This window comes from Gambusia affinis, linkage group LG06 (assembly GCF_019740435.1).
Source record: "Gambusia affinis linkage group LG06, SWU_Gaff_1.0, whole genome shotgun sequence".
In the NCBI taxonomy this organism is placed as follows: Eukaryota; Metazoa; Chordata; class Actinopteri; order Cyprinodontiformes; family Poeciliidae; genus Gambusia; species Gambusia affinis.
This window is the reverse complement of record NC_057873.1, coordinates 23,510,774-23,526,788: the sequence shown is the minus strand read 5'-3', so window position 1 is coordinate 23,526,788 and position 16,015 is coordinate 23,510,774. Positions and strand designations below refer to the sequence as shown.

Below are 16,015 nucleotides of genomic sequence, written 5' to 3'. Positions count from 1 at the left end.
CACTTTCTTCTTTGAATTCCAATTTTGACTTCCAGTGATTCACTTCCTGCTAAAGAGCCCCCTGGTGGTTGAAGAAAAATCCACAGAAAACCCACACCGGGCTATAAGCCGCATGGTTCAAAGCGTGGGGAAAAGTAGCAACTTATAGTCCAAAAAATACGGTATATATACATAGGATAACATAACATAAAGTTTTATATGTAAATAAATTAATTGACAAAGCTTCCTGCAATAAACAGCAACAGGTTTCCAGCCAGTCTGTTCAGAATATCTGGCATAAGTAGTACATGGGCTCAGCTGTTGGTACAATAAGACAAACGTCTGTAAAACTGCAGGAGGAAGGAAGTTCCTGCAAGTCAGGAAGTGCTTGTGGTTGCCTGTCTAAAACCACAACACTTCTGTACTTCTGTGACTAATCGAAACTTCCCTGTATTCTCCTTTTATGCTTTTCCTCCCTTTACTTTTCCTATGTACAGACTTTTAGGCATTTCATTCTCAATCTCTATTCTTTTTTTCCCTTTTTTATCTTACAGGATTATCGAGAGGATGGCATGGACCTGGGGAGCGACGCATCCAGTCGCTCCAGCTCAGAGTCCAACTCCAACAAGGTTACACCCTGCTCTCCTTCTCTTGACCTTGCCAATCTGGAGGACTACAAATCCTCCCCGTCCCCAGATCTGGGCACTCTAGATGACTACGAGGAGGATGAGGACTACCAGGAGTACAAGAAGAAGGTGATGGAGGAGTGGGAGAGTGAGTACGGCGAGGAATACTCCTCCCCGCAACCCCCTGGTCAAGACGAAAGCAAAGTGAGCGCCGTGAACGGTAGCGGTCTAAAAGAAGGCTACAGGAAGTCGGCGAATGCTCGCAGCCTCGCCGAAGAATTCCAGGATGTGAAGACGGTCCCGCCCCTGCCGGCCCCCGCAGGACGCACCGCCACCTCTGTGGCAACTGTCCCAGATGAACTGAAGCAGAACGGGAATTTGATTCTGCACCAGAGCAACCAACTCCACTCCTCCAGCACAGCTGAGGGAGGACCAGAGACTCCCAAAGCGGGCCACCGCAGCTCCGGTAAGGGCAGGGGGAGCCGCAGCAGTGGCAGGGGTGCTGGTGGTGGCGGAGGAGGAGAAGGTGGAGGAGGAGGAAGTGGAGGAACTGGGGGTCCGATGCGGGAGTACAGAGAGGAGGAGGAGGAGAGCGTAGAGGAGGAACCCCTGCCCACAATGGATTGGGCGGCCCTGGAGAGACACCTAGCCGGTCTGCAGTGCAGAGAGCAAGAGAACCAAAACCTGAACCACAACCAGAACCACATGGGCAAGACCAACTACACCTCGGTGAGTGTGCACTTGTCTACACGTCTTTTTTCTATCTTGCTGTTCTGAACTTCTCATGTCAAAGGTCATCTCTGTCATAATAAACTCTCCAGCAGCCGTTATCCTGCAGTCAGCCATGTCAGATAGACCCTGGAAACACAAGGTTAACTCAGCTGGAGTAAGGAAGAGGGATTAGTTGGCTAATGTAGCGCTAAACTATGTGACCCATGCATCTATTACCATGACGATCAGGACAGTCTAACACAGCTGGAAGGAAGTCGAGGCTGTGAAGGAGCAGCAAACACACAGCCAACTGTTAATTCATAGTGTTGATTGGGGAAGATGTTTGACACTTTAAGGGTGCATTCACACCAGCCTTGTTTAGTCCGGGTTAATCCAACTCTAGTGCATTTGCCTAGAAAGTGTGGTTTGTTTGAACTCTGATGCGAACCAATACAGCTAATGCTGTTTCACCTAAAAAGCTAGGTCTTGGTTTGGTTGAAATGAGCTCTGGGCGTGGTTCGAATGCATAGGTTGCAAGCAGACTGGAGACTGCTCCAAGCTCCAAAAGTGGGAAGCGGACTATAGCATAGGGAATTTGAGGTAAATATAACCTAAACAAACGTGCAAGTCTAGCTCTTGCATGAGAAATGGCTTGTGGTCTTCTGCCTAGAAACAAAATCCTAAAACCACTAAGACCTGACACCAGTTAATTTTTGTTTACATTTTGCAAAGAAGGAAGTTGTGCTCATGTCTTCTTCTTAGGAGGTTTTCGTGTCTTTTCCGTCAGTGGTTCTTGATGCAGCGCCACCACAGGCGAGGGGAGGGACAGATTCTTCTAAGGGTTTGGATCGTTTGACACAGCACAATGTGAAAACGAACAGCACCTGCTGCAACCGAATCTAGCAGAGTGTCACGTGTCAAAAAATAAGTCACATACATTATCAGTCATTTTGGGTCTGAAATTAAAAAAGAAATCTGAGATCACAGTTGTAAATATAAAGCAGCCCAGATCATAATTCTTAATATGTCATAGCTGATGATAGTCTTACTCTAGAGTTTGGTTGCTGATCAACTAGAATTAATGTCTAACCCAATTTCTAGAGACTGGAATGTTCTTTGTTGTTGCCATGTGGCGCTTCCACCAGGAGAGGTCAGTGTTGCATCGACGTTGAGCATCTCCTGGCATGTGGATGCATTCCCATCAGCTCCAGCATGAAAGCTGGATATTTATTACCATGGCAGCTTGAATCATAACTCTGACTCACTCCCATAGTTTAAGTGTTGGTCTGAGGGTCCAAAAGGGTGTAGCCTTAAAATGTGCAGTGGAAAATCGAACCAACAGCGGGTAAATGTTTGCTTGAAAAACACAGAATGATGCTCCCCCCCACAACACCTCTTCCTCTATTGATATGCGAGCACCAAGACCTTTTCCTCAGTGCACACACACAATGGCTGTGACCCGAGCCATTGTGGCTGTGTTGTGTGTGCTGTTTGTCTGTCCTGGAGTCCCGGACCTCTCCTCTCTCCTCCTCCTCCCTTTGTCTCCTTGAGGCACGTCAGGAATGCAGCGGAAGATGTGGGAGATGAAAGAATGGAAGAAAGGGAGGGAAAGGACAGGAACGAGGAGCGAGCGGTTCAGGGCAGCATGGCCCGTGTGTTTATGTCAGTGCTCATTACCTGTCTTAAACAAAAAGACCACCCCCTGCTGTGCTTTAGACAGGGAGAGTCTGCCCTCCTTTCCTTCAGGCATACAAATGATACAAATGACCTCGCTGGAAGAAAACGTAGAACCATATGGATTGAAGACTGTGGCATCAGATTCAGAGAGAGTCTTGGAGATGATTCTGGGGCTAAAAAGTTCCCAGGAAAACCCATGCCCTAGTTACATTAAGACAAGAATAATAATTTAGGGCATATTTCCCTTTTAAGATGCACCGATTGGCCGATACCAACTTCCTCTTTGTTCACCTGCTCGGCTTGATTTCAGTTGACTGAGATACTTTTTTTTATTTTAAGAACACATCATAAAGAGAAAGAAGATCTGCTGCAGGGTGTTTGGTAGAGCTAGTAGTTTTGAATGCAAAATAAATTGAAAGAATTACAAGATTATCCCCAAATACGTGTCAAAGCTCACGTCCTTAGTCTGTATTTGATTTTTTTGCAGCACGATGAGCTGCATCACAGCTGGTTGTTTTGTTTACAGACCAAAAAGCATGATAAGACGTAATGCTTCAACATGATGAGTATATTGGTTTAAGATTTGTGTTAGAACTGTTTCTTTGAAAGAAACAGAAGTCCCAGCGCTTTGGTTGGGATCCAAACTGGACCTTGTTTTAGAACCACTAAGGGTGTAGAGGTGAAAATAAAGCCTTAATTGGTCCTTCAGATGAAAGTATTATACAAAAGCGAACATGGCGAAAGTGAAGCAAATCTTGATAATGTTTATTCTCACTAAGAGACGTAAAACAAGGCACAGACTGTATGCAGAGACGGTTTGAAACATTCTGGAGTTTAGATGGAAACATGCCGCCATTTTTGTCATCTTTGTTCCTTTGGCACGAGTCTTTCTGCGCTACACTGTTCCCATGATTACTGCCGAAGTTTCTCCATTTGTTGTGTTCAGACTTGACTAAATCATGCTCAAAGTGAATGCAGAAGATGTACAGATGGCGTCATCCAGATGGCTTCAGCTGTTTAACGTTGAGGATAATTAGGCCTTCAATATAAATCACTACATAAAAGACAGATTTTTCAGAAGTTCTGCTTTTTATCTGCTGGATAACAAAAAAAACTTAGATTAACTTTATTCCTTTTACTTTTTCGCAACCTTTTCACTTTTTGTGCTGCCCAACCAGCAGCACAAAGCTACTGATCAGCTTTGTGTCTGATTTTCTTTCAAGTTTGACCTGAAATGCATTTTCAGTTGTTTCTGCAGCTATGAGACAGTCCTAAATTTGCCGGACACAGCCCAGGACCAAAGGGATGGCTTTTTAAACAGTGTTAAATATTTTAGATCCGCACAGACCAGACCCACCAGTGAGACACTTGAGTGTGTTCGTTTGCAGACGGGTGTGTCTGTCTGAGATGTCGCAGGGTTCCACTGGGACTGAAACAGTCACGCATCAGGAGATCTTTGAAAGAATCAGGGCTAAAGAGAAGCACAACACAGGGCTCTTAATCTGCAGTGATCACTGCAATGATTCTCAGAAGTAGTCAGAGCCCCTGAACTTCTTCACAGTTTCTAATTTTGTTACCATTCAAATTTATATATATACATAAAAAAAGTGCTGTGCATTTGTATTCATCCCTGTACAAATGCAAGTTTGTTCAGGGCACGTGTCTGCCAGTGTAGCGGACCTGTGTGAGTCTTGTTTTAAGTCAATAACATTTGAATATAGATTAAAATGACTAGTCCCACTGGCAGATTATGTAATTTATAACATGGAAAAAAGGACTTGTTATATGTGAAGAAATCTACCAGTGGAACTTTTCATCTTTAGTCAATCGGCATTGATTTAAAACAAGCTCCTATATCTTGTTGAAAATTTACTTGTAAGGTAGTTTTGTCATTTTTCCAAATGCACTAAGATATTTGTAATGAAACCAGATAAAATACTTGGTATGATTAAATGTTTTGGGGTTGTTTTCAGCGAGGGAGAAATGGAGTGTTGGTTTTCCATCACTCTGTTTTGCATATAGGCTTAAAGTTCAGTTTTGTTTCCATCTAATTTTCTTCCACAAACTACATAGAATCTCAACATCATGCAGCAACTTCAGACTCTCCCACCAGGGCTGTGGATCTCTGCAGCTCCTCCAGAGGTAGAACATGCCGTTTGGCCTTCTTCTTCCTTGTTCAGTCAGTATCAGTGACCAGCCAAGCCCTAATATTTGTTTTTTGCTCTTTTCATGTTCAGATTTTCAATTCCGCCGTCAGATTTTCAAAATTTGGGAGATTGTTTTTTTTTGTTTTGCTTTTTATTTTTACCACTCTTCTGCAGTAGCAACAGAGCATTTATTTTCTCAATGACCATAAAAGTCTTCAGTTGTTTGAATCTCATTCAGCTCTGCATAAAAGGCAGCAGGTGTGTTTGGTCAGGGTGTGGTCTCCAGTTGCTGCAGAGTCAGTGCATGCCTGCAAGCAGTACGTGTGGAGGCATGGTGACCCCACCTTTTAGCTAGTCTCTGATGGATCTGCAGAAACGTGGGCAGAGAGGTTTCCACAGGGACCACAGGCATACCCAGGGTAGCATGACCTCTCCCCCTTTAATTAAACCCAGGATAATAAAATCAGAGCGATATTTTTTCTTCTCCAGCCCTCAAGTTAAGAAAAACTGAGAGACGGTCTTCATGTTCAGTGTCAATTCTCAAAAAGGGTATTTATTGTATATCCTCCAAGTGATGTACTGCAGAGGCGCTAAAACTCTTGCCTACAGGCTAAGACTTTTCTGTGTCAGAGTTCACACACCCAGACGCGCGTACACGTATTTCAAAACGCCCTGTGGGCAGACTGTGGTTATAAAGATAGCGTCTCTGCTGAGACCTGCAGCACGAAATCTGCTTAAAATGTGCCAAGAAGAAAACCTCTGTCACTCAGACACGCATTTACTAAACCTACTAGAAGGTGTACACCGCATGCTATGTAAAACCTCGAGGGAAATGTGCAGCCTGATGCACACAGAAGACTCATTGTTCAGAGACACACAACAAAAAAGTTTGTGAAACAGATTTCACCTTATTCCAGAGACATGATTTTGTGCTTTGGACCCCAGCTCTAAATATCTTCTACTACCCAAAAATAACAAACAAAAAAAAAGTTTCAGATGAATGTTAGATTGGACTCTTCTTGAATAGCCACATTACTATCACATAATTTATAACAATAACTAGCATCTCTTGTTTGTCATCTGATTACTTGAATCTGAGCTTTACTTTCTTTGTGAATCATTAGGTATAACATAGCTTTTTATCAGAATCCTTGTTTTAAAAAGAGAGAGAACAATTTAATAATAATAATAATGAAACACATCTCTGTCAGGGTGCAATAAAAGTAGTTCACATTCTGAGTTTTACCAAAGGAGATTTTTTATTTTATTTTTTTTAAATCAATTTTGATTTGATTAGATTTCCCAAAAGCTAACATCAGTTTATACGGATGGATGTCTCAGTCAGAATGCTGGTCTTCAAACAATGCCATCTAAATGCTTGAGAACTTGGTAACTTGAAAGTGGAGTAATATTGCACGCTATATTTTATTAGGACTGTTTCAAATTTATTCAAAAATGATGTTCATGACACTAGTCTCAGGTGTTTCTTCCCAGTGGCTCACATTTTGTCCCAACTACAGTTTCCGCTGGACAGCCACAACATTCTGAGGGGAATTAAAGCCTCTTTTTGCCTTGGCTGTATTCTATAAAAATCAGTTTTTTACATGTATGTTTAAACTGTTACTATGTCCTGACAGTGTAATATGAGCTCCTCTGCTTCCTCCCTGTGGTCCATCTGCAGAAATAGTCTGCTTGGTCAGAAGCAATGGATGGTCTTAGCGCCGTCAATCATGCCAGTGTACGCTTTGCTCACATCGTGCCCCTTGTTCTCTGGTACGCTACAGCTAGTTACCCACAACGGAGCCTGTCATGAATGCTCAAGCTAGTTAGCTTGTCCATCAATGATGGCGGGTGAGCAGTTTTCAGGCAATGGTAAGTTGTTTCTCTGCTGTTTTCATAGCTGCAACATGTACAGGAGGGTGATTGACAGCGCTAAGACCCTGGCTGTGATTGGTTGTTTCTGGGAAGAAGTGCTGCATTTCTGCAGATGGAAATAGGACCACAGAAAAGAGGCAAACAAACTGGATTTTTTTTTTTTTTTCACAAATCATTTGTTTCCCGTTGTCATAACATGGTGAGAATTTGAAAAAAATAAAAGTAAGGAAAATATGTATTTTCATAAAAGTTACCTACTGCAGCTTTAAGGGCAAGCAAAACAAGTGATGTAGTGATTATGTGTGGTTTGTGACATCAGCCAGCTGTAGGGTTTAGAGGTATTAACAAAACTCAGAGATCATTTTCGATAGAGGGTTAAGAATGTAAGATATATTGTTCAAATATGATATTTGCACTGGAACAACAGGATCACATTTGTCATTTCTAAAAGTCTTGTCATTGCTGATTTAAGAGAGAAAAGTTTTTTATTCTTTAAAAAAGGCTGTTATGGTGCTGCCATAGTGAGTCGACTTAATTCAGAAAAGTACAAAAAGGCTGTTAGGTGTGAGGACACCTCTTACAATACATGTAGCTTCATTCTTTGTTGCTAAAGATATATAAGACTCAAAAGCAATATTCGTCAATAAACTCATGTAAAATGTCCTCCTGCTTTATAAATTTAGCACTATGCTGTGAATGTCATAATAGGGGCTCGGAGTGGCTTGGTGACAGCCTAACCTTGACAGTAACCCTATCTTAGCACAGCATACAGAGCAGGTCACATGACGGACTAGACAGAGAGGAAGAATCTGTAACCAAGTCTCTTTTTACCCTGTGAACATCAATATAAACACAGTTTGATTACTTAGAAACCATCGGATTTGCTATAACATACATGGCCTCGGAGACAAAATGTTCATCCATTCTCTGAACGCACATTATCTGATTAAAACAAAACCCTGAAACATTTTTAGTGCTTATTTTCTCATTTTCAGCTCTCAGCTGAGGCAAAGCAGAACTACGTAGCAGCCAAGTGTTGTTTAAAATTATCATATAAACAGTCAAATAAGCCGAGAACCAATCTAAACTGGATGAGTGTGCAGCGCTCTGCCACAGAAAAGCACTTAATGGCGTCTGAAAATAAAAGCAGAGAAGCTCTTTATGGGCATGTTCAGCCGCTGAACTGCATCGACAAGCCTCCGCTAACAACCTAACTACCATGTTTACCCAGAACTCACTGTGCCACGTAAGGGAAAAGATTTCTGTCTCCAAACAGTTGGAAGCAGAAAAAAATTACAGGGTTTGAATGCCTTGAACACATGGTGGAGGGGATATGAATAGGTCCAAGCACTCAGAGTGAGGAGGTCATGAAAGAGTCGGACTGTGGGGCTTTAAAAGCCAATGTAGGTGAGAACTACGGGCTCAGGGCTGTTGCATTGGATTAACATGATGGTCTGACAATACAGAGTAACGCTCAATCAAGATTTGCTTGGACAGAGCATGAACGCACGCTCGAGAGGGCGGAGCTACACCCAGGTGCGGTGAACTATTTCTGAGCTTTTTTTTCGTCTAATTCAACTCCATATAACAAACATCACCCCACCGTGTGTGTGTGTGTGTGTGCGTGTGTGTGTGCGTGTGTGTGAGTGATACTAGCCGAAGCACGCCCGACCCGCGGCACGCCAGAACTCAAACACACATAAACTGTCTGCAGCGGTCTCAGCTCCAGTGTCTCCTGTTGCCTTAAACACACACGCTCAGTCTCAGCTGTCCACATCAGACGAAGGGATAACGTTTTATCTTCTTATCTACTCTGACCCTGCTAGTGTTTACACAAGTTATCTTTTGTTTCCTATCTTTGTTTCATTTTTTTTGTGGAATATTTTTCTCAATCTCAGATTAACCTTGGATTCCTCACAGCAAGTTGGGCATCTAACACAGGTAAACGCCCAGCTTCCTTACTAGAACGAAGATGTCGGGTTGTAAATGTTCAGACAGAGCTAGACAAGTCTTTTGGCAAAAAGTTTTACATTTATTTATAGCTCAGGGCTCTACATTCTTCTGCTGTGACATGTCGTTTCTCCAGCTTGTATGGACCTGGAATCATACAACAGCTTTACTTCGAAAATAACTTTTCAAGCCAGCTCTTTTTCATTCTTTTTAGTCATTTCTAAGCTCTACTTTACCACTCTGGTGAAAGGTGAATATCTTTCCAAATGCTTGTCATGTGCATTTGAGCCGGGCTTTATGAAAGTCAGTCTTTTTCTTCCGCTGTGCAGCTGCTTTGAATATCTTCTTACCTTAAAGGCAAAGAGTTTACATGTTGCACCAAGCTGAGCTCAAAGAGGTAAAAAAAAAAAAAAACCGGCTGGTTAAAAACTGGACCTTTTGTCCAGACTGGAAAAAAAACGACAGATTACGACTAAATTATGCAAGCGACAACTGGAACCACAGAGCGGATTGCACTTGTAGATTGTTTTTTATGGAAGAGTAAAAACTGCAGATGCAAAGTTTTACTACATGCTACCTTAAATGGATAACCACAGTCACATGATCTCTCTTTTGCCCCCGTTGATCCAGTATACCTATCAAGTCTGATGTGCTAAAGGGTTTGCTTAGATTAAAGTGTGATTAACAATTAGATGGAGAAAGTGTTGTGTTCTGTGTTTTTCTGTGTATTTATTTCTAGTTTTCTTGTGTGTCTGAGTCTCTGTGTTGTCCTGTCTCCCCGTGATTAGTTCCCAGGTGTGTCTCGTTCCCTGATTACCTCTTGTGTATTTAGTGTCACCTGTGTGTGTCTGTCTTCGTCGGGTCCTACGTCTTCTAACGTCAGTGTACGTCTGGTTACGTCTCAGTTTAGAGTTGACTGATAAGTCCTCGTTTGTCCCTGTCGCTACCTGTAGTGAGCATTAGCCTTCCGCTCTACAGTGCTGCCAGGTCTGAGAACTGTTTTCTGGTTATTTGATTCACCATTAAAACTCCTCATCTCACTTCATCTGGGTCCGCTGCGTTTACCTCACCGCCACCACCACACCCCCTCATGACAGAAAGTCACAGTAGTGTCACTTTTGGGTGTGTTAGCTTGTGTTTTTATAACTCATGTCACTCATAAAGCCTATTGTCTGTTATTGTCTTTTAAAATTAGGTTATGAGTGGTGAATTTGATTGAGAACTGTAGAAATTATAGCTTAGCATTTTCTGCCACATCATATCATTGAAATCCTTGGATTCAGGCCAATCAGGCTTTTTTTTTCTGTCAGGGTCTCGTAGGTTTCTTGGATATTAAACATACAACATAATAAAGATCAAGGAACGCAGCAGAAATGTCAGACGAAAACCTTTAAAGTAAAGTTCTAGTAAGGAGAGCATTAATCACAGAAGCAGAGGTCCATTGCAAATCTGGAGGAAAGTCTGAGATGCACAGCTAGGGTGAGAAAATTTTACAACAGGACAACTATCAGTCATGCATTCTACAGGGACTGCAAGAAATATATTAAAAGTAAATGCTCACAATAGTCATCTTGCAAAGAACTGTTTTGAATGTAATGGTTGTTAGGTTATGTATTCCAAGTGTCTGTTTATATTCACATGGTTGGATGGAGTTTCAATGCATAAGACAGTCACGCCTCAGACAAATGACGTGTCGAAGATGCTTATGATATGACTGGGATTGATGGGAAAACAGATGAGAAGCACGAAAACGGAGAAAAACTGATGTCATTATCACCATATTTGCCAATCCTGTTGCCATTGGATGATTATCTAATATTGTGCAGCACAAATATGTGGCTTTTATGGTAAGGGGGCGGGGGAAATAACCTTTAAAGAAAACCATGGAAAATTCATGTTTTCAGTTTGATGCAAGTGATGTAAAAGGCACAGCAAGCTGGGGAGAATGTGATCTGTCAGGGTAGCCCAAAATGCAAATGTTTGGTCTCACCTTTGTGAGTTTTTTTCTTCAACAAAGACAAGGTAGCTTGTCATAGAAGACGAGGGCAAAATGTGACTAAAATGAAGGTAATTCTGAAAGAAATTCTGTTGAAAGCAAAAATAAGCAAACCTTGACGATGAAATGTTTAATCGCCACAGTTTTTGGTGCCACACATGCAAATATGTTCCAAGTCATCTTTAAAATATCAGATAGTGCTTAATTGCTATTAGAACCTATAGGACTCGGTATTTGCCTAAGTAGTTCACTTGAAGAACCAGGCTTTTACACTTTGGATGCCAATGTTTGGTGAATTTATGGACATAAAACGACACAGCAATATTTTCTTTTGCTAAAAAACAGACTAATGTAAATTATTTCACATTGTGTGTTTAGATTTAGTTTCAAATGTTTTCATGGTGAACTATAAAAAAATGTATAAATAATAACAATTATAAAAGGCCTAGTGGAGGAATGTTGTTGTGATGACTTCCTGAAGGCGGAGTTTCGTAAAGAGCAGGAGCTTCTTAAAGCGACAGAGGCCCAATTTTGATCTGCAAAGTCACATTTCTACTAAGTTATGTTTGATACATACAGCTTGTCAAGATTACATAGTTATTCTATTGTGCTATCAAATGGCATTGTGTGCCTAAAAAGTACATAATACCGGCCATTAAAGGATTTATGAATTCACCGAGGTGAGCCGGATGTTTTTCTCCTGGCGTTGTAGAAACGAGGTCAGAATTTTGTTGCCTAAAGCTGTAAATTCCACTGCTGGTTGTCATCGTGCAAAATGCAAAACCACTCACCTGAACCCACCTATCCTTTTGTTGAGTCACTTCTGATTCACCCTAGTTTGGGAATGAAGGACAAAATAGTCAACCTTCTCTTCAGTACATATTATATCTTTTTTCAGCATTGAAGTCAGCCTAGGCTCAACTCATTTCTGCATCAGCCTGTGAACTTCACGCTTTTTCATCTTTTCCCACTGTATTCCCCAGTGGTTCCGCATCCTCTGTCCTTCACTGCTATTCTCACTCCTCCTCCCAGCTAATTGTTTTCTTCCTCTAGCTGTCAGGAGGCATTATGCCCTAATGTTCTCACACAGCCAAAATACAGCAGGAGACCATTTTCCACACGCTGCCTGACTCCCCTTTTTTTCCACCTCATGAAAACTATCAAAGCGGGCGCGCAGGCTGTGAGTGGCAGAGCGTGCTGGGGAGGAAATGGGGATTTGTGTAGCAGACGGCCTCCAATATTACAGCTTCGTGTCAGTCTGCAAACTACACAACCGGTAGCACGCTCGCGCGAGCACACAAGCTCGCCCGGGTGGCCGGCTATGTAAGCAAAAGCACGACTTGAAGATAAAGATTAAAAAAAGAGCAGGAGTTTATTTCTACGCGGCTGCCAAAACAACGAGCGGGAGATAGTTTGTGTTTTCTGCGTAGCGAAGGATTTCAAGCCCCGTCACCTGTCCCGCACGCTGCTGGAGGAAGTTTGGAGCCACGCTCAAACACAGGCGGCCTGTGTTTGTGTGCAGACTGTGGCGCTCGTTTGGGTGGAGCTGAAACATACAACACTGCTCCTCTCTGCTCCTAATTATAGAGTGTGTAATTGGTTGTGTGCGTATTTTGGTTGAGGTTTTAGACAAGGTCTGTTTTTATTATTCCTACAACACAAAGCATGTTTAACCTCAGAGGGAGAGTCTTTATAAGGAGGGGAAAAAAAGGAGGATTTTTGTCACCATGCCTCTGACTTTGTGTTATCTAAGCTCTAAGCCTGTTCATGTGACTCTGCGTGCGCGGGTGTGTGTGTGTGTGTGTGTGTGTCTGTGAAAGAGAGAGAAATTGTGCCAGGTCATGCAGGGAGCTTCATCTGTTGCTGGAGAGAAGCCAGCACAGAACACTTTTATTTTCCTGAAGAATAATCTGTTTATTTTGGAAGAAAAGTTGTATTTGCATTATTTAGAGACAAACACATTTTAGACACCATGAAGCAGTAAAAGATACCAACCCATGTGCTAAATTGATGCCTTCTCTGTTCAACATTATTGTCCAAAGTAAAACAGCAGAAAAACATCCAAACTATGACATCGGGAGTAATTGATTATTGATTTAGCAGTGCAGCTGGCTGTTGTTTTTCATTATTGATCACAGCAGCTACATTATATCCGCTTTGGCTTGAGTGCATCTACGAAGGGTAAATTTTATAAGTTGCATGTAGATGTGTTGTCCAATTTGACATTTTGAAAATAAATGTACTTATTGGAAACACAACAATTTCGAAAAAACGGAAATTTGTTTGATAAAAGGTTTTTATGCGATAGGTTGAGGTTGTTTCAAAATTGATTTATTTCACATTTTTATCACACAAGTCATATGATAAACAACTTGCCACTGACTCAAAGCATGATGAAGAACAGGTTTTTGAAGGTTTTTGAGGCCCTAATAGCCTTTATTTAGGACAGAAAATACACAGAGAGCGATGGGGGAAAGGTTGGGGTTGGTTGCGTTGAGAACTAACAGCCTCTGTAAATGGGCCACATGCTCTGCCATTACACCACACACCACTTCTCCTTTGGTAGTTGTTTTAATTTAGATAGATAACCTTAGACATAAATTTCAAGCATCAACTACACTCAGTAGCAGTTGTCAAGTGCTTATTGCACAGACTATTGTGCCTTCTGTTTTCCTGCTCCTTTTAGCGTGGCACTGGGAGCTTAACAAGCTCATAATAGCGGGTTAATTAGTGAGGTAGAGCCTGCAGTTGGCTGCCTGGCAGACATTCACCTTGTAGACTTCCAACTGTACTGTAAAAAGAAGAATGACAGTACGGTTGTCACCTAATTATAGGTCCCATCCTAACCCCAGACCCTCACCTCCACTCCTTCACGCTTGAAGGAGGAAGTGGTTAAAATATTCCACTGAGAAAAGGGACACTCCTTCAAGAGGATTCTCATTCATTTTTGTCAAGGAACAACTAAATTTCAACACCAAATGTACTCTATTGCATTACTAGTCTTTGTGATTGATTCCAATAATTAAAATAATCCATGACCAATAAACTGACAACAAACAAAAACAAAATACTTGGTGCTCTTTTAGGAAGTATACCGATTAGTTTTCTGACTGCAAACGTACTTGTGACAAATCCTTTTACATGTACATCTATCTAGAAGTGGAATAGACATTTATGATGACATGTCAAGGAAAGAAACTTTTTGGTTATGTTTCCAAAAGAAATTTGATAGCTTATTGTTCTGTTTTTTTTATTTATTATTTTTATTTTATTTTTTTCAATCTGGTGACGCCAGCCAACCCAGCATTGAAAGCCTGTCTGATATTAAATATTAACATCTGATCAGACAGTAATATTTAGTGTTGATTAATTGCTTAATTAATTGTCTGTAAGCAAAGTACCACATAAATGATGAGGGTCCTTCTTAAATGTCCATATTCTGCGAACTACAGACCCGCTGGGTCCTGATGGCTGGTTCCTTCTGTCATGTTGAGGCGTTGTGATGGCAGACCCAATTGCAGCAGGCAGAGACGTCAAGTTGATTCGTAGATTTAATACGAAATATGAACAAAAATGTACAAATGTCACATGAACACAGGGAGGACAGTGCCATTATAAGCATTCAGTGATTTTTGATTAACATTAGTGGGGGGATTTTAATGTGATTTTGAACAAACACTTAAGTTGAGAAGTTATTGGGAACAAACATTGCTCTTCTTTTTGATTTGTTTTTAGCTTTTAGAACCGTTGTGTCTGAGTGGCAGCCTGCTCATAACCCTTTTGTCTTTGCTCCACTGGTGCTGGGGGTCAGTTTATTATTTTCTTAGCTGGAAATCAAATAGTGTGTGGTGAGGTCTTTGAAAATGTAAACCAAATGTTAAAACAGTCTGGTGATTCCAACATGCTGAGTCCTCCCACCACCAACTGCAGACATGAAGCCCTCATTAGAGCATCCTCTGGTGGCTGATCACAGAAGTTAACACACACACACACACACCAACACACGCACACACACACCTACACACACACTTCCTGGCCTTCCATATCCTATCCTCCCTGTCAGAGCGAGCTCATTACCGCTAGAATCTGGCCCTCACACTGAGCCAACCTGCTTTGCTATGCAGTGTTTTTTACACTGGCACCAAATGTCAACTTGCTAAAAGCATCTGCGCTCTCTCCTTCCCCGCTGAGGAGGGCGGGGCAGGAGAACGGGAGGGGGAAGATGGAAAGAAGTGGTGAAAAAGAAAGCAAGTGTCGCTACGCTAAAACGCTGAACAGAAAGAGAAGGGAAGGAAGTCGGGGTGGTTGGCACCAAATATATTAAAGGGGGGGGGGGGAAAAAAAAGTACAGGGATTTGCCATGAAATGTTGAACGTATTACATTCTTTACCATCTGCTGCATTACTTCTGTCTGCATCCCACTAGTTACAGTGGAATGAATCACCATGTTTTCCACTTGTAATTATGCATTAGTAATTTCTGCCTCACTCCACGGATACAGGCTCATTTCTGCTGCACTGAGAACATTAAAAAAATGAAGTAGAGACAACATTTCGCATACAGATTAGGGACACAAACCATTTACAATTGACTTTAACGGTTTGTTAGAATAAAATTATTTGAAATCAATTAAATCTGCAGTATGTAGCTGTTTCCATATTTGTTAAAACCATCACATTACATTATGAGACAGGTAATCTGTGCAACTATTGCCATCTGCAGAAATGCACCTCTCCCGGTTAAAAGCAACCAATCAGAGCCAGGAGGAGGGTCTTAGCGCTGTTAATCAATGCTGCTCAATGTGGTATTGAAAGAGAAACAACTTATTAATTATCCGCCGTCATTGGTGGGTATGCTAACTATCCTTAGCTTTCTGGGCAGGCTATGTTGTGGTGAAATACAGTGGTGAGAGGGTGAGCATGAGAGTGAAGTAGTACATCTATAAGAATATCTGTTCATGGGGATTAAGTGTTTCACATACTTTATTCTTTCCATCTTTTATTTTTCTATTAAGAAGATTCTGTTTTGTTATATTTTATAGCTATATCTACGTT

At 41.6% G+C, this 16,015-nt stretch overlaps 1 protein-coding gene across 3 annotated transcripts in view; it reads left to right on the top strand.

Moving 5' to 3' along the window:
• The window catches only part of schip1 (schwannomin interacting protein 1), a 269,390-nt gene that overhangs the window by 222,375 nt on the left and 31,000 nt on the right, over nt 1-16,015 (top strand). For all 3 annotated transcript variants that reach the window (XM_044119238.1, XM_044119240.1, XM_044119239.1), the window contains one exon: nt 534-1,334. In XM_044119238.1, the coding sequence (XP_043975173.1) occupies nt 534-1,334 (801 nt within the window). The remainder of the gene's footprint in view (nt 1-533; nt 1,335-16,015) is intronic.